The sequence below is a fragment of the Notolepis coatsorum genome (assembly GCF_963971535.1).
Source record: "Notolepis coatsorum genome assembly, chromosome: 2".
NCBI classification, from domain to species: Eukaryota; Metazoa; Chordata; class Actinopteri; order Aulopiformes; family Paralepididae; genus Notolepis; species Notolepis coatsorum.
Genome location: NC_140166.1, coordinates 38,626,851 through 38,645,514, shown reverse-complemented (window position 1 = coordinate 38,645,514; position 18,664 = coordinate 38,626,851). Strand labels below are relative to the sequence as shown.

General features: G+C 45.0%; 1 protein-coding gene across 2 annotated transcripts in view; it reads left to right on the top strand.

Moving 5' to 3' along the window:
- malt1 (MALT paracaspase 1) overlaps positions 1–18,205 on the top strand; it is a 108,435-nt gene extending 90,230 nt beyond the window's left edge. For both annotated transcript variants that reach the window (XM_084307341.1, XM_084307342.1), the window contains exons 14-17: positions 13,314–13,463; positions 15,018–15,175; positions 15,307–15,432; positions 16,248–18,205. In XM_084307341.1, coding sequence (XP_084163467.1) covers positions 13,314–13,463; positions 15,018–15,175; positions 15,307–15,432; positions 16,248–16,736 — 923 coding nt within the window. In that variant the 3' untranslated portion in view covers positions 16,737–18,205. The remainder of the gene's footprint in view (positions 1–13,313; positions 13,464–15,017; positions 15,176–15,306; positions 15,433–16,247) is intronic.
- Positions 18,206–18,664: the final 459 nt, after the last annotated feature.

Sequence of the window (18,664 nt, the reverse complement as noted above, 5' to 3'; positions counted from 1 at the left end):
ATATGATATTTAATACCACTACCTCATGTACTTTAACTTCTGGCCACCCAGTACAAGATATAAGTATGATGAACACTTTCCCACCTGATGAAACGAACCAACACAAATGTACCAAATCGAAAGTTTAATACAGCAAAGGGTGTATACAACGATCACTTAATTACATTTATGATTTGAAATATGGAATATGCACTTTTATGGCAAATGAGTATTCGTAGGTAAATCAACATTGAATGTCCAATCTCTGGTTGCGCAGGGAGTAAGTATACAACCTGGAATATTTAGGAAACGATAGCGAAGGTACTTAAATGATTATAGCTGGATACACTAAGGGGGGGGGGGGTCCCGCTGGTTGTAAGACAGTAGGAGGGGGGGGTTAGAGAAGCCGCTGGCGGTATCCCATCTGGCCGACGGTGTCTTGGGAGAATCCAAAGTCTTGGACACGGTGCCCACAGAACCTCGGGCCGCAGACGAATACAGCTGGACCCTCTGTGGAACGGTATCTGCCGGTCCACAACGGAGAGACGTGAGGCGACCTCACGTGTAGAGCGCCGTCTCACCTGGAGTCCTCTCCGGGGGGTAATTCCAACACTCGGCAGTGTTGGCCTTTATCCATGGAATAATCAAAGCACACAAAGCATAATCCAAGCCGTGGAAGGCTCGCCGTCGTCTGGGTAGAGTAATCCAATATACAGGTCCAGTCGCTCTTGGCCCGGAGCTCCTCGGATGCAATCACCACTAGGGGTCTGACCAGCCTGGTTAAGCGTCCAGATAACGTCAGGAACGATGGGGGTACTGATAACTGTAGAACTCTAACCGAACGATGCACCATACATAAATAGACTATTATTAGCTTAATAGGATACGTCCAACTCGACGGTATGGTGCCAAACTATGACCATTCAACTATTAATCTACACGATATCTCAATGCCTATTCTGGGCCAAGTAGGCCTTACTACACCGCACGTGCGTCGTGGGGAGGCTTTTGCGTCTGTCACTCTGTTGGAGGGTAAAGAACTGGACTAAAAAGAAAGTTCTACTTTACGAGAGCCATATATATATGCGCTATGAACAAATAGTACCATTCGTATTTCGCCCGGCATATTACTGCGCGGAACCGGGGGTTGCCTCGACATGTTAGGCGGCACGATTGAACTTGGACCTAGGGGTATGGCAACCTGGCGCCAGGTTCTCGTCCAATGGTAGAATGAAACTATTATGGGCTGTTCAGTAGAAACGGGGATATTCAATGCATATTGTACAAGGAATATACAGGGGATATCAAACGATATACAAATACAATTAAATATATATATATAAATAAATATACATATTCGGTTTAATCTGATCCTTCACAACACATAATATAGCGCTGGCATATTCCAACTCAAGTACCCCATACACCGCGGCTCTAGTAGCCCTCGACCAACGTTATGGACGCATATGGGACTACGTAATACAAGAGATAAGGAATATTGACCGTCTACCCCCAGCCACAGACAATCGCTCATTGGATGACCTCTCTATCAAGGTACAATCCCTGGTAGGGATGCTGGGGGCACAAAAGGAAAAGGGTAGGCACGAACTGTACGCGAACTCTAATGTTGAAAGAATATTAGAGAAGCTTCCGCCCGCCCGACAAGAGCGCTTCAGGCGGCAAAGAGACCACCGTGATCCCAACGGTCCCGAGCCATCCCTCCTAGACCTGGCCGACTTCCTGGCGAGAGAAGTCAGCAGCCTACGACTGGATACGTTCGTGCGGAGTGTACCAAGCTCCAGAGAGGGACCTAGGAGATCAAACGATAACCGCAGGCTGGTGACCGTCATGCACCAAGCCGAATCAGTACCGCGTAACAAGAACCACAGCACCCCCTCGACGAAAGAGAAGTGGAAGATTGTATGCCAGTACTGCGAAAAGGAACACTGGCTGTCACACTGTGACACGTTCAAGAAGATGACCGCCGATGAGGTGAGTCAATGGATAAAGTCCAACCGCCGCTGTTACCGCTGTGCGCGCAGTCACATGGCAGCCGAGTGCCGCTTAAAGAAGAGGTGTAGTCGGTGTGACGGAGCCCACTTGGACGTTTTACATGACAGTAACAGAAGAAAACCCGCACCCTCAAGCAGCACCAAAGCAAGCGTCATGTACATTGACCCCGCCAGCAGTGGGGGCGCCCGGGTGCTCTTGAAGGTGGTCCGCGTAACATTGAGCTACGAGGACAAGGTCATGGACACCTACGCCGTCCTTGACGACGGGTCAGAAAAGACCCTCCTCCTCGCATCCGCTGCGGCCCAGCTGGGGCTGCGGGGGAGCGAAGAAACGATGACGATTCGGACTATAAGAAGAGACCTGAAGACGTCTCCTTCACTATCGCAGCAAGCGGGCAGCCAGAGAGACGGTATAGGATCACTAACGCTTTCACCAGCCAAGACATAGGCCTGTCGCGGTACACCTACCCCATCGCCAAGCTGATGGACAAATACGTGCACCTGCGTCGACTACCTATACCGCTCATAGACGGCGCCACCCCGACCCTGCTCATAGGATCCGACCACGCACACCTCATCGTCCCGATGGACCGGGTCAGAGGCTGTCCTGCAGCAGTCGAGACCCGCCTAGGATGGACACTACAAGGCCCCCTCTCCAGGTCTCCCAACCGAACAGCAGCCACTCGCTGCCTCCACTCCAGAGGGACAGAAGAAGACACCGCCCTCTTACAGCACGTCGAGAGGCTATGGACACTAGAGACAATGCCCTTTAAGAACGAAAAGAAACACATTCGTTCCAAGGAAGACATTTACGCCATAGCCCTCCTCGAGCAGGGGACAAAGAGAGTCAAAGTCAACGGAGTGATGAGATACGCAACTCCACTCCTGAGGCGAGAGGGTATGCCTACCTTCCACGCCCCAAAAGAAGCGACGGAGCGGTATCTACTGAACACAGAGCGGCGCCTAGCCAGAGACCCCGCTCAAGCTACTGTGTACCGCGCTGAGATTGACAAGCTAATCACAGCGGGACACATAAAGAGAATTGACATTAAAGAGGCCGATCAGACGACCGAATCGTGGTACGTGCCCCACCACAAGGTCCACCACAACGGCAAGGATCGTATTGTGTTTAACTGCAGCTACCAGATCGGATCACAAAATCTGAATAAAGAGCTCTTGCCCGGCCCAACACTCGGCCCCTCTCTACTAGGCGTGTTGCTACGTTTCCGCCAGAACAAGGTGGCCATCAGCGGCGACATCAAAGGGATGTTCCTGCAGGTGCGACTAGTGGAAGAGGACAAGCCCCTGCTGCGGTTCTTATGGAGAGAGAGGATCGGGGATGAGCAACCATCTATCTATCAATGGGAAGTCCTCCCTTTCGGAACCACATGCAGCCCATGCTGTGCTACGTTCGCACTGCAAAAACATGTCGCAGAGGACCCAGCAGCTGATGAGGAGGTCCGACAAAGTGTAGAAAAGAGTTTCTACGTGGACAACTGTCTGCAAAGCGTCTCGACGCCAGAAGAAGCCGAGGCCCTCCTACTCAAGCTCCGCGCCTCCCTGATCAAAGGCGGCTTTGATCTCCGGCAGTGGGCCAGCAGCGACCCTCAAGTATTGCGCAGCCTCTCCCCAGAGGACAAGGCAGCAAGCAGCGAGACCTGGATGGCGACCATCCCAGGTGAAGCCCAAGAAATGACATTGGAACTAGTCTGGCGCTTCAAAACAGACTCGCTCCATTATAGACACACACCCCTGACCAAGGAGCAGGGAAGGTCGATTTCACTACCGACCACAAGACGGAGTGTATACAGAACACTCGCCAGACAATATGACCCGTTGGGATGTATTCTACCTTACACCACCAGGGCAAAGATGATTGTACGAGCGCTATGGGACAAGGACCAGGGCTGGGACGACCCCATACCCGACCACCTTGCTTCCACATGGAGAGAGTGGGAGACAGAACTCAGCTCGCTCCCAGGTGTCAACATACGCCGCAGCTACTTCCCACCCACAGTGCGGCTGGAGACGTGTCAGATGGACCTGCACGTCTTCAGCAACGCCTCCGAAGTAGCCTACGGTTCGGTGGCCTACTTGCGGGCCCGAGAGGAGGGAGGAGAAATACATACTGCTTTCATCCTGGCTCGCTCAAGAATAGCCCCCCGCAAGCAACAATCTATCCCGCGTCTAGAGCTCTGCGCAGCCCTAGTAGGAGCGCAACTCGCCACGTTAATCCAACGTGAACTCACCATCCCGGTGCAAAGAACAATCCTGTGGTCAGACTCCATGACCGTACTCACATGGATCCAGTCCGATTCGTGTAGATACAAGGTCTTCGTGGGAGTCAGAATCACAGAGATCCAAGATTTAACAGAAGCAGCATGCTGGAGGTACGTGGACACAAAACAGAACCCAGCAGACGTCATCACACGGGGAATGTCCCTGGATGACCTCACACGTCACAATCTCTATAGTGACGGTCCCGAGTTCCTCAAGCTCCCGGAAGAAGAGTGGCCTACACCCACCCCACGGGAGGCTAGTAAAGAGGAGGCAGAGATGAAGAAATCTATGTTCTGTGGGTTGACGCACACACCAGTCCCCACAGATCCCAACATAGACGACTGCCCTACCCTTGAGAGTGCGCAGTTAAAGACATTCCTGTGGCACCACCCTGAGGTTCCCTCCACTACTGACATTAATGCAGCTAACTACGAAGAAGCAGAACTCCTTCTGCTACAGCGAGCCCAAAGAGACTCGTTCCCCGACGAGCTAGACTGTCTGCATGGATCAAAGCCAGTCCCGTCAGACAGCAGACTGCTCCACTTGGCCCCTGAGAGCGACGCCCATAATCTCATCAGAGTGGGTGGTCGTCTGAGAAGGGCCCCAGACTTAACGGATGACGTCAAGTTCCCGATAGTCCTAAACAGCCGACACAAGGTCACAGAGCTCATCATAAAGAAATTCGACGAGGACGTGCACCACGCCGGGGCAGAGAGAGTCTTCGCTGAGATCAGACGTCGCTATTGGATACTGCAAGGAAGAGAAGCAGTACGACGCTTCCAGCGGACCTGTCTAGACTGTCGCAAGTGGCGAGCACAGCCCAGTATACCCAGGATGGCTGACCTACCCCCCTGTCGCCTCCGACTCGGCGACAAGCCCTTTCACTCCACCGGTATGGACTGTTTCGGCCCGCTGTATGTGAAGAAAGGAAGAGGGACAGAGAAGCGGTGGGGTATTGTATTCAAATGCATGACCACCCGAGCGATACACATAGAACTCCTTCCAACCATGAGTACGGACTCATTCCTTATGGCCTTCCGGAGATTCACATCGCGGAAAGGAAAACCGTCTATATTATTGTCTGATCACGGGACAAACTTCAAAGGCGGAGAAAGAGAGCTGAGAGAGAGCTTCCAAGCTATGGGCCCAGAACTTAAGACCCACCTCGCTCCCTCTCAGATTGATTTCCAGTTTAACCCCCCGAATGCCCCTCACTTCGGGGGAACTTGGGAACGAGAAGTACGTTCAATAAAGACAGCCCTGTACGCCGTGCTTGGGGCCCAGACCGTGGCGGAAGAAGTCCTCACGACAGTCCTCACGGAGATCGAGGGAGTATTGAACTCAAAGCCCCTCGGTTACGTCTCAAGTGATGTAGCAGATGTCGACCCAGTCACCCCCAACACTCTCTTGATGGGGCGGCTGGACCCCGCGCTCCCACAGACAGTGTACAGACCTGAAGAAGCGAACGGCCGAAGAATGTGGAGGTACAGTCAAGTATTGGCTGACAAGTTTTGGAACAGTTTCCTCCTCCACTATCTACCGTCTCTACAGACCCGCCAGAAATGGGTAAAAGAAAGAGACAATTTGACGGAGGGCACAGTCGTCATGATTATCGACCAGTCACTACCCCGAGCTATGTGGCCGGCCGGCCGCGTAAGCAAAGTGATCACTGGTGCCGACGGAAAGGTCAGAGCGGCAGAAGTGCTCGTCCAGGGGCGGACATACACCCGACCCGTGGCGAGGCTGATAGAGTTGCCAAGGCTCCCCGACTCTCTTAATGACGACCATGACCCCCTGACTTTGTGAATTGCCCTACTCCTCACAACGGACATTGAGTAGTGGACAAGGCGGTTAATCTGTCTCTGTTTATCTAATTAGGTGCGGACTAATTAGGAGGCGGCTGTTACAAAGGGTCAGATTAAACCGAATATATATATTTATTACTTGAGATATATTGTATAGTATTTGTATATCGTCTGATATCCCTTGTATATTCTTTGTACATATACACGGAATATCCCTTTACCTAGTACAGGCCAGACCATAATATTCGTTCTCCTATTGGACAGCGACCCCCTAGGCGCCACGGCCATACCCCCAATGTCTAGTTCAAAGTCACCGCTAAGACATGTCTCAACATGCCCAGGTTTGCGCAGTAATACGAGACAGAAATAAGGCTGGTACTAGATTATTCACCTTACGTATAAATACGGCGCAGGTGGATACAGCAGTAATCTTAGTAACAAGTTGAAGCCTTCACCACGATACAACGTGCTGTGAAGTGGGCCCGTTTTGCCCCGAAATAGAGCCTTGAGACCGCGTGCGAATTGATAGCTGAAGTGTCAGAGTTTAACGCTGTATCGTCGAGTTCGACCTATTCTATTATTAAGTAATAGTCTATTATGTATAGTGTATCGTGCGGCTACCGTTCTACAGTGACCAGCATTACCAACGTTTCATTGTACCGAGCTAGTGTGCTTATCCAGGCTGGGCGGCCTAACCTTGTGCCGCCATCCGAGGAGCCCTAGACGAGAACCGTGTGGATATGTACACTGGATAACCTACACAGACGACTACAGAGCCCTTTTCGGCTGGATTATATTGCTTTGGTCCTGTGGCTGCTGGAGCAGAGAAGCGTCTACCCCCACTACCGTGTGGGATTTACCCTGTGAGGAGCCCCGTCGAGCCCGCCTCTAGGACTCTGAGGCTGGCTAGCTTTCATCCATGCTGCAGTGCATACCGGAGAATAGCTGTTGCTTTGTCTACGGATCAAGGGATTATTGCACCGTCTCCTGTACCTGGAGTCTCTTTATTCCTCGTTGATCCAGACTTTTGCTACCGACAAATCCTCTCCCCTGCTGGCTTACAACCGGAGGGAACCCCCCTAGTATCTCCAGCTGACCTACGAGTGTACCTTATATAATTCTTATGCTACAGGTGGTATTAATTATCCCCTTCGTAATATGCTCATGGACTTACGCTCTTGACCTATTCATGCACATTCTTCGCCTTACAAGCGCAACTCTAATTCTCAATAATGTAAGATAATATTGATGCTCTTCTAATAAATATTACAAACAGTACTTTCCTTGTTAAGCCGTGTTATTGTGTGGGTGTTCATCTCATATACATGTGTACTGTATGGCCAGTAGTAATGTACATAACTCAGTAGTGGTTTAATGATACCATACTTATTCAATACAGTCAGGGAATTGTACCCCTCAGTTACACTAATGTTAGATAGTTCACTATCTGTATGCAGTGACCATTTTCCACTTTCCAGACACTAAAAGACTCCTCCCTTTTTTAGACCCCTCCACTTTTTGGTAGTGTCTGTGGCTTTCTCCATCTCACTTCAGTCCACTCCCGGTCTGCCTAGTATACACTTCGTGATTTTCTCTCAGTTTTTAGAACTGCGTCACAATGGATGCAGCACACCCTTTTCTCGAAACAAACAGACAGTGGAACGGGGAAAACACAGACACAATCTTTTCTTTTAAGTTATTTACCGGTAATAATGTTTTCTTTAGTGCTTACGCAGTTTTTTTTTATCTTTCTTTATATGAAAACGACATACACATTCAATACATACACTTTCACACAAAGAACTGTTTAGCTGCTTACGGCTTCAGATGGAAAGAGCAGATAGATGTCACTCTAGCCCAGACTTCACACACACAGATTTCCAGAGCTGGAAAAAATCCATGATGCTGTCTTATGGACCCACAAATGTACACACATTAAAAAATATATAGCGTTCTACCAGACTTCTGGCTGATATTCAACTTAAGTTTCAACCAAAATCTGTGTTTTCTCAACATACACTCAATGACACTATATCCTGGCAAAAAGCTTCTTGCTTTTGCTGAAAATCAACACTGTTCCGTATCGGTCCGTATCTGTATCGGGCCGAGATTAATTTCACGTCATAAATAGATCAATACAGTTCGTATTAATTAATGTTGCGGTTCTTTTTCAAATGTAAAGTAAAGACCCTAACACTATCAAAACAGCAGTCAAAGTGTATATTTTCAGCACTACATTTGTTTACCAATGATTTTAAGTGTTATTAGGGAAATATCGGATGATTTAGACACGAGGAAATTACGCCTTCATGAAATCGTTGTAGTCCTAAGAAAGAGGAGGCCCAGGGCTTTCGATGGATGTCAAAATTTCACGAAACTCAAACTACACTACCCAGCTCACACCAGCCTCTGTCAAAGCTGCTGAAAATATTCTATGATTGTGAATAATTCTGACGTTATTTTCATGATTATATCTCACGGGTCGAACAAACCTGAACCTTATTGCCATGAAATACAACGTATATTGTTTCTTTACCTTTCTGTGAATGTCTACAAAGAAACTGTGTCGCAATCTGGTGAAAACTGGCGGAGCTATGGACATGATACAAAAGTAACTGTACTTACAGTAGATTTCATTCACGGTCTTTGCTGCCCTGTAATGGGCGCCTGGTGGTACTAAATCCAGATTTCACTCCGCCAATGGAAAGAGGAGATTTGGCCCGATCCATAGATGTATGACGTGGCCATAATAAGGTAATTTATAGGCCTGATATTCTATATTCATATTTCAAATTGCATGTGTCCGGATGGCAACATTGAGTACTGTATCTACAAAAAAACCTGTAAATCATCTGCCCTTTATTCATTTGCTTAGATTTTTCACTTTTGGTCAATGTTAGCATTAGCATTCACCATCAAAGATGAAAATATTATAATAATAATTTATATTCTCCTTTGGTTCATTACAATTTACTCATGCATAGTAACACAATATTTCCGACACTGGGAATACATTCCCTGAGGTCCATAGATGATACCAAGAACATGCAAATGGATCTTGTAGAAGTGGAGCAATCTTCCATTTACTTGGGTATGTATTTTTAGGCGAATCTTCAGAAAATTTGCCTAGGGCGTAACTCATTCATCGCCATAAGCTTTCCATATCTCTACCGCTCCAGGCCAGATTAAAATGGTCACTTTGGCGGTGTTTCACAGTGTTTGCAGAGCTGTGTATGTGTTCTGTATTATAGCTGTGGAAACAATGGTGTGGCTCATTTGGCAGACACTACTTGTAGTCCAACATGGAAAAACTAGTTTGTTTCTACACACTGTAGTTTGTAGTTTATTACACGCTAAACATCGCCCATCCTAGATAATTCAGTCTTTTCCCATAGATTGCGAGATAAAACGCGTTATATGCAATAAGCCCAAACCGTTCTGGTTGATCCCATGAAACCCCAAATACTCCCAAATCAAAGGTATATACCATTATACACATGTGCCTTCACAAAATTATCATAGTCTTACCCCGAAAATGCGATCGTTACAAAACGCTTGGTTTATGTCCGGCAAAGTAAGAAACTGTGATCGTTACAGAAACATGTTTCAGGTTCGTTAAATAGACATAGGGGCATAGCTGTCAACATTTCGATTTGAAAAAACGTGCAGGTGTTAGCCACGCCCCTTCTCCTGGCCCCGCCCCCTCCCACCCGGCCCCGCCCCCTCCCAATGGAGCTGCCTCGTCGCTGCTGGTCAAAACCGGTATTATTTTGTTTTCCTACTGTGTAGAGTGTAAATGCTATAAAAATACAGTAAATTACCTTTTATCAAAATATTAACCATTAAATAAAGGTTGTAATCTGTAAATGCATTTGATTTTACTGTAATTTGACAGTATTTGGAAACCATAGATGCCAGACATTTAGTTTTCTTGCAGCTTTTTTTCTTACAGTCTACAGTCAGTGAATCCTAAATCTCCACTAGGCAACCACTTAAAGTTATCAGTCCAACAAGGACTGGGTGAACTAGTTGCTACATTAAATTAATCAGATACCTGGTTGAAAGTGAAATGCTGTGAACATCCCTGTATTAAGTGTAAGACAAATTCAGTATAAATTCAGTTTATGTAGTAGTAGCATTAACATGTTCATATTTATTGAAATCTTACAATTCATACATAAATGTTATGATGAATTGAAAATGGGGGAAGAAGTCCTTCTCTGGTCTGCATCCCCTTAACAATTGTGTATTGCACAATACTGTATTGTACCCATCTGTTAAAGTTAGCAATCAATCAATGTATTACCAGTGTCTTTATACCTTCATCACTGTAGGCTACATATTAATACGACAACTCAAGAAGAATCAAGAGGTTTATTTGTCACATACAGTGAAATGCAGGTGGTCACGCCCGCATTGATTGTGCAAAATGCAAAAAAATATAGGTAACAGGATATGCATGATAAAAAAAGACATGCCATGTTCCTGAAAAAGCTATAAAAAATACCTATGGTCATTAATTTAGCAGTGGGAAATGGGAATATCATTTTTGGAACAGTGTGTGTGTCTATTATGTCTGTGTAGTATGTCTGTATGTCTGTATTGAGCCGTACTGTATTGTACCCATTCTGCAATCTGTTAAATAAAGTTTTCATTCATTCTACAGAGAAAAATGAGATGGAAAAAAAGCCAATGCTATTTTGTGTTTTTCCTCAATATCTCTGCAATGCCTGCGAGTTACCAGTAACTGTATTTGTCATACCATGACAATTCACGACAACTTTTAAAACGGATCAATTTATTTATATGTATAAATCGCATTCAGGAAATTGGGCGTCAGTGAAGGCATGCTATCCGTGGAGGAATGGGAGGAGGGGACAGTGGAGGCGCAGAGGCGCAAACGGCTGTTAGTGTTCACCAACCAACACATTTACACATTCCTGCATTTGTATTGTTTTATCCACAGAAGATTTGCAAACATTTTGTTCCAGAGACAAAAGCCACAGAGTGGGCAATCAAGAGACACTGGCTAAGTTGATTTGACACGCTCGGTCCGCGGCCGCCTCGGTGCATGAGTCTACTCTCTCCCCTGAGCTCTGAGCTTTATCCGGTCGCATCGCTGTCTTCTTCTGGTCGCAACGGTCTGACTTCCTGTGATAACGGTCTAATCTACACTGCTGCCACCTGTCGTCACGGAGGAGAATTGCACCCATTTTGTAAAAAAAATAATAATAATAATAAGTACAAAATACGTACCAATCCGTGAGCCGTGAAGAGGCCGTGCAGAGGGTCGAAAAAACAGGAGAATCCCGGTAAAACCGTGAGAGTTGACAGCTATGCATAGGGGGTCCTTACCTTAGCCAGAAGGTAATCCAAAAAGAATAATGGCAATGATCCCATCGGCGATCGCGATTACTCGTTTATATGTAATTACACGTGTTTACGGGACAGTATAGGTTTTGAGGCGAGCAGATCTGTTTGCGATTGCTTTGCAAGAGCTCCTCCCCCTCAGAGCGAGTCTTGATAGTCCAGTTAATTCATTGTCTGTCCTGATCCATTTTTTCTGAGTTCAAAAGGTAGACAATACTGCCATCTGGTGAGACTCGATCGGCATTGCAATTCCAACGTATGTAGCTGTGCCACAGTGATTCAGAGAGCTCCGGCCGAGTGTGTAGCACGGGGATCAAAGGAAAAATATCAAACGATCTAATAGCGAGTATACTCGTTATTGGCGGTTAAGCGTTGGCGGCCAATGAGTTAAGAGGTTAAACAAAAATAACATTGTCCCTTTTCAGAACAGAATCCTTAACCTCTGTTCCTGTCAGAACATAATCTTTAAGCAAAAACGTTGTGGTACCACTCAAAAAGAAATGTCTTCAGCTGTTTTATCTTGTCTAAAAATGTGATCCAATTCAATCAATATTAGCAGATTGAGATTCACAATTAAACCCTGTCTCTGTGTCAATTCGTATGATAGTTAGTTCTAGAATCTTTGGACAAAGTAATCATCAATTTTGCTTAATTTTGAGAAATTTTATCTCACCTTATTTTTGTGCTTCGAGAAGGCTTTAACTGCTGTCTTTGTCAGGTCAAAGACCTTCCGGTCGCCAATTTATATAGTAGATTTCAATCTATACTTTAAAATAATTAATAATAAGAAGACTCCAATTGTGAAAAACCCCGCTTTGAGGAAATGTATTTAGTCGTCACATCAGTTGCAACATCAAAAGATCTTGCATGCGTGGGTGTCTGTGACGTTCCCAGAGGTCTCTTTACTGGTGGCTGTGTAATCAACTTTATTCAGGATGTTTTTCAGGATATGTTTTTCAGATAAATTGATGTTCCACCCATCTTGTGACATTGGTTATTCTCATATAACAATGAGAATTGTGCATGCCAGATCTGTTTGCGTATGTAATGCGTAGGTAAGACACCCACCCAGTGTTTTCAGTATTGAGATTTAGTTTGTCTCAATGTGGGACAGAGGTTAGGTTTGTCTCATTGGTGTGTGTGTGTGTGTGTATGATTAAGATGATTTAAGACATTGAGATATATTGATTAGGATATGTTCGTGAAAATACACATTATATTGGGTATTTTCCACCACAGTGTCCCGTCGCTGTGCTTGACTCGATTGATTTGACTGTTTGCTTCGTAAGAAGTACTGGTCAATGTGAGGCCCCTGTCTCCCACTTCAACCGGATAGACATTGGTATTCCAGCCATTCTGTTTTTCGCTTCTGCTTTTAGTTCTGTATAGTGCAGCTTCTTTCATTCATAGGCCTTCTCAACTGAGTTCTCCCCATGGGACTGAGTTTTATAATGTGAGCAGGAGTTAAAGTGACTTAACTATATTTATATCCTGAATTTATCAATAGGTGAGGAAATCCCAGTCATTATTTTAGTCAAATATGACAAAAATATAATATAATAATGATATAATTCCCTCATAAATCAGACACAAAATATAAATTATATGCAAATGAACCTATAAATTCCTACTGAAATGTATAGAAAGTATCACATTACTTAAACCCTTGCTTAGCGTATCTTAGATCACAGATCACAGATCTTGGAATTTATTCTCGGACTCAAAAATGTGTGCTGTAGATGTGAGCAAAGATGGGCTATATTATAGTAACTTTATTAGAACCGCTATTATTAATTTTATTAGAACCGCTGGGGCAATTTGGTCCAGGGGAGTTTAAAGGGTTAAAGTGACTTTGTTTTGTGTCCAGACATGGGACAGTTTGACGCTACCAAGGGGAAGCAGGCGCTGGAGATCCGCAGCAGCCTATCGGAAAGGAGAGCTCTGACCGATCCTATTCTGCCCGGCGACAGCGCCGACATTGCCCTGGCACACAATCGCCAGTGGGCCAAAGCTCATGGTAAGAGCCTAACACAACCTCTCTGACACAATGTGTTTGGATTATTACTCCTCAGAAATCATAAAACCCCAAGGCTTCAGTGTTTCCCATAAAGATTATTGATGGCAATGGGGGATAGTGTTCAGTCTTGACGAGACTCGAGTTCAGTATCTTATTCAGTCTTATTCCCCAAATCTGTGTCGGTGCCTATGTGGTTAAAATAGCTCTTAATTGATCACTATATTTGTCTATTTGTGGTTAACAATAAAGCCAGATTATACATGTTATACGCGTTTACCCTCTTCTGGCAGTGGGGTTATTTTCATTGCCGCAGAGAAAGAGAAGGGAAGCACAGCATCACACCGGTTCCTGACAGGCAGCGAGCGAGCGAACTGGAGATTAAATCGCGCGCGACACTGTCCTGATATGACGCGGCGCGTGTCCGAGTGTGTCTGTGTGTGTGTTTACCTGGAAGCACACGGGGGGAAAGCAGCCTGCTATTCTTGACCAATAAAAAGTGTTTAGGGGCGGGACTCGGCCGCGTAATCGCTCAACTAGAGACACAGCGAGCGAATATTTGAGGGGGGGACGACATCGCCGCTCAGTTCGCTGTCGCTCGCGGCAGGTCAGGATAGCCTGATTGAAACGAATACATTTTAATCATTTTCGCAATCACGCTCGCTCGCGTCGCTGCCTGTCAGGAAGGGGTGTCATACTTGCATACATTAGATTTACTGTAAGATACAAGTCAAGTTTATTTTTTGTGGATACGAAAAAAGAAATGTCACATTAAAGAGACATTTTTGCCGATTTTGAACCTGAATCTTATCATTCTGTTGTGAGGAGGAGGACATGTGATAATATAATATATATATATATTTTTTAACTATCTTTTTCCCGCTCCTCTTTTTTCCGATTTTTCTCCCATCCCACTGTTAAGTCGTTATGCCAATTCCCAACTCCCTTCCTGGTTGTTGCGCACCCCCCCTACTGTTGGTCCGGGAGGCCGGAGACTATCGCATGCTTTCCTCCGACACATGCGCAGTCAGCCGGCAGCCAGCCTGGCAGCTCAGATTCTCACTGGGAGAGTGTAATGCGTGGAAGGTCACACTACCTCCCTCCAGATCCTTCCTTTGCTGAGCAGGCGCCCCGACCGAACTGTAGCGGTATTTTTCTGTTTACAACGCCCAGGACCCACCCATCAGCTTTCCCACCCTCTAATACGGACGACCAGCCAAACTGAAAACAATGTGGTGAGCTGGATTCGAACACGCGAACCCAGCATCTCCAGCATTGGTGCCGAGTGCCTTGCCCACTGCACCACCTGGCCGCCTGTGATAATATAACTTAAGGGACGTTTTCCTCTTAGCGGGGACAATGTGGAGTTCTCGAGACACGGAACAGGTTTTATGTTCCATTATCACATGTCCTCCTTCACAACAAAACGATAGGCGTCAGGTTATAAATGGTCGAAATGCCCATTTTAACATTCCTGTACTGGTTAGAACCAAATCATTTGAATAAATCTGTATTAGATTCTATGGTTAGAACCATCTCTTGTGCTCGTCATTCCAGAGCTCCCAGAGAGTATGTGTGTGGACTTTGAATGCGGTGCTCAGATCAAGCTGGGCTTCGCCGCAGAGTTCTCCAACGTCCTGGTCATTTACACCCACATCATCAGGAAGCCTGACGACATGTCCTTTTGCCAGGCCCATGTCACCGACTTCTCACTGGTCAGACATCTTTGTAATACATTGGTATTTTTTGTATCTGTATATTCTAGATTTAGTACTATGAATACATAGCATGTTGAATAAAAAAAATAAACGGTTTTCCCTCCACACCACCCCACCCTCCCCCCCAGGACCTTGATGTGGACCCCAAGGAAATGAACAGAGAAACCCCAGAGGAGACTGGTATCTACCTCCTCTCCAGCAGTCTGCCCCAGCACTGTCTCTACACCAGACTCAGCTCCCTGCAGAAGCTCAAGGTAGAACTTAACACCACACTGTTCTTTGTAGACCACTACATGCTACTTTTCACCCTGTTGTACTTGATGGGACTGCTTCTGTTTGTGGCCATTTTTATCGGTGGCCATCTTGTCTTCTTCCTAGTAAGCATACAGCTCAATTGAAATTAAGCTAGAAAATTATGTGAGGGAAAGCAACTCATGGGGAACTGACTACAGGACATGTTTGTTTGAGCATAGGTTGTCTCCATGGAAATGAATGGTGCATGGAAATTAATATTCAATCATAATAAACACAGTAAATAAATAATACAGTAATGATGAAGGCATGGCAATATTCTTCTACACCAAGCTACACTTAAGTTGCGTGAACCTGTAAACTCCATCCCTCTGGGAGACAGAGTTATAAGGATCAAACACGCACCATTTAGCCTATCAATCTCTCAATTCATATTAATCTTTTTACATATCTTTATTATTAATTGTACATTCATTCTTAATCACATATACACAGCTTTGACATGTATCTCTAAACCCCTCTCCCCCCAACACATTCCCTCCACAATACATGTAGCACACCCCAGTCTTAATTCACAAGCATGGTGGGATATCATAAATACAAATACAACAATGCCTCTTTTCAGCATTCAGCCATCATTCCTTGGTCTACTGTAAGAAGTACCTTCCAGAATATAATTGATATTCTAGGTGCCACATAATATGATAATTTTTAAGAGGTATTTCACTGTTTAAAATGATAAAAATCCTGCATATTTAAGATCACAGTCAATGGAGACGATTAAATTTTTTTTTTTCTCTCTCATCCCTCATTCAAGGAGAAGCTTGTCTTCACAGTGTGCCTTCAGGGCACCTTCACTGCCTTGGACGACGACCCCATCCACTGGACCAAGAGCATCGACATCGGCAAGCCGCTGATTGCCAGGTTGGACCTGCACCGAGCCATGCACCGGAACAGCTGCCTGCACACCTGCATGATGCCCCACAGCCCCGGCCACAGCCCCTGCCACAGCCCCTGCCACAGCCCCGGAGCTGAGCGCCACCTCCACCACCGTTACCTCCACCAGCACCAGCATCAGGCCCAGGACTCCAGCCGCCTCTCCCCACACTGCCACAGGCCCTACCTGGACGCCACAGAGCCCCCACAGGGCGCGGCGGGAGGCTGTCCCACCTATCACGACAACCTCAGCCCATCCCGTTACTACGAGTCCTCATGCCCAGGCAGGCCCAGCATCCCCATAGAAGCCACTGACGACATCACCGAGCTACAGACTGTGTATATTAATAGCCTGCAGCTTCAGCAGTAGGGGAAGGACCACTGGATGTGGACATTCTTGAGAGAGAGAGAGAGAGGGGGGGGGGGGTCGATGTGTCTCTTGCACTATATCTGAAATACTGCTTTAAGTGCACATTTGTCTGACTTTTCAAGATTTTGTTAAAGATTATATTCTGTATATTATTAGATTTGTATAGTCAAATATATATATATATACCGGTATACATATTAACTTTTACCATTTTAAACATAGCTTTTGTATATAAGTTCCCACATTTTTCACCACAAGAGGGCATTGTTGTAATCAAGATGTACAAGTTTTTTAATGTACAAAAAACATCTGTGCATTTATTACAAACAAGCAGATTGCATTTACAAAGGCTTTACCAAAAATCTGATTCCTTTCTTTCTTTTTTAGAATAGTACAATGAAATTTAGTTTAGAGCATCACCACTGGCATACAAACATACTGAATATAGCATATACATAATAATAATAATAATAATAATAATATCAATGTCCCAAGTGCAGTAGTGCTAGTGCAATAAATAGTACAGTGACAGTCCAGTTGAGTTAATGGATGGAATAGTGTAGTGTAATAGTTTACCACACATTGCATCTTTTAAAGGTAGATTCTATAATGTCTCTAGGCAAAACTTAGTTTAAATTGTTTTGGTGTTGGTGTAATATGTTATACTGTACATCTCTTCAGACCTCTCTTGGTAGAGCCTGGGCTGTGGCCAGCGATAGCAGCCCCTCCCCCTATAGCCACTCAACTTCAACCCACACATCTGACCAAAACCAAAAAGAAAAAAGGAAATAAAATGCAGCACCAAGACACTTGACACAACAACACTGATTGCACCGCTTTTTGATCAATTTGAAATATATCTGTGGGGAAATTATTATTTTTATGAACGCAACCACTAGATGGCGATGATGGTCGCGCCATCATGCCATACTGACTGTCTGTCTACTTGGAGATTAGAAGCCTGCAAAACTGCGACGTTGAGTTATTTTCGGCCAATGTCATTGTACTAGTAACACCATCCTGACAGACAAACCCTTGGAGAATATTGAGAAGAAGTAGCAGTAGCAACCAACGATATTCTAATTAGAAGGTTGAAAAGTATGTGGTAACATTGTGGGTCTACATCTACATCTCTTGAAAACGTCAATTTTGAAGCAGAATACTAACTGTCCAATGACAACCGAGGGACAAAATTGTGAGATTTAGGCTATTTTCTAAAACAATGGGATTCTTCCATACTGGTCATTTGAAAATGACATTAGCTAAAAAAAAAAAACAAGTAGGCCTACCGTTGAAAAATATAGTACACTGAATAATATTGCTGTATAGTTTGTTTACGCATTACATTTAGACTTTGTCCTCAAAATGAATTTACATGAATGAAGAGCCTTGACACCTCGGAGGATCGATGATGACATTGGGCGACAGGGACAGCAATGGCCGCTCACTTTCGATAAAGGTACGATATCCCTTTAAGTTTAACTCTGTACAGTTAACTCTTGGCCACTCTGTCCAAGAGTTTTGCTTGTGACTAAATAAAAACTTTTTTTAATCAAGTTTGTCTCAACTCAATAATGGGAATATATACACTACAGGAAAATAGACTGCATGTCTAGCTTTACAATTTATGCCTCACATTTACTCGAGTAACCCATTCACACTCACACATACACACTCCCGACAGCAGAGGTAGGTAGCCATGCAAGGCGACAACCTGCTCATTATTAGTAGCAACAACTTGTTTAGTCTACCAAATGTCATTTACAGAAAGTATTTTTCTATGTCCTACATACGACACCCTGATAACTTCAAAATATATTTTTACTGCTATTTTATTTGTATTATTTAAAGTACACATAATTTTCAGTTTCAAAATGATGATTATGGCATATAGTGATCAAGCAAAAAACAAAATTTATTGTTTGTGT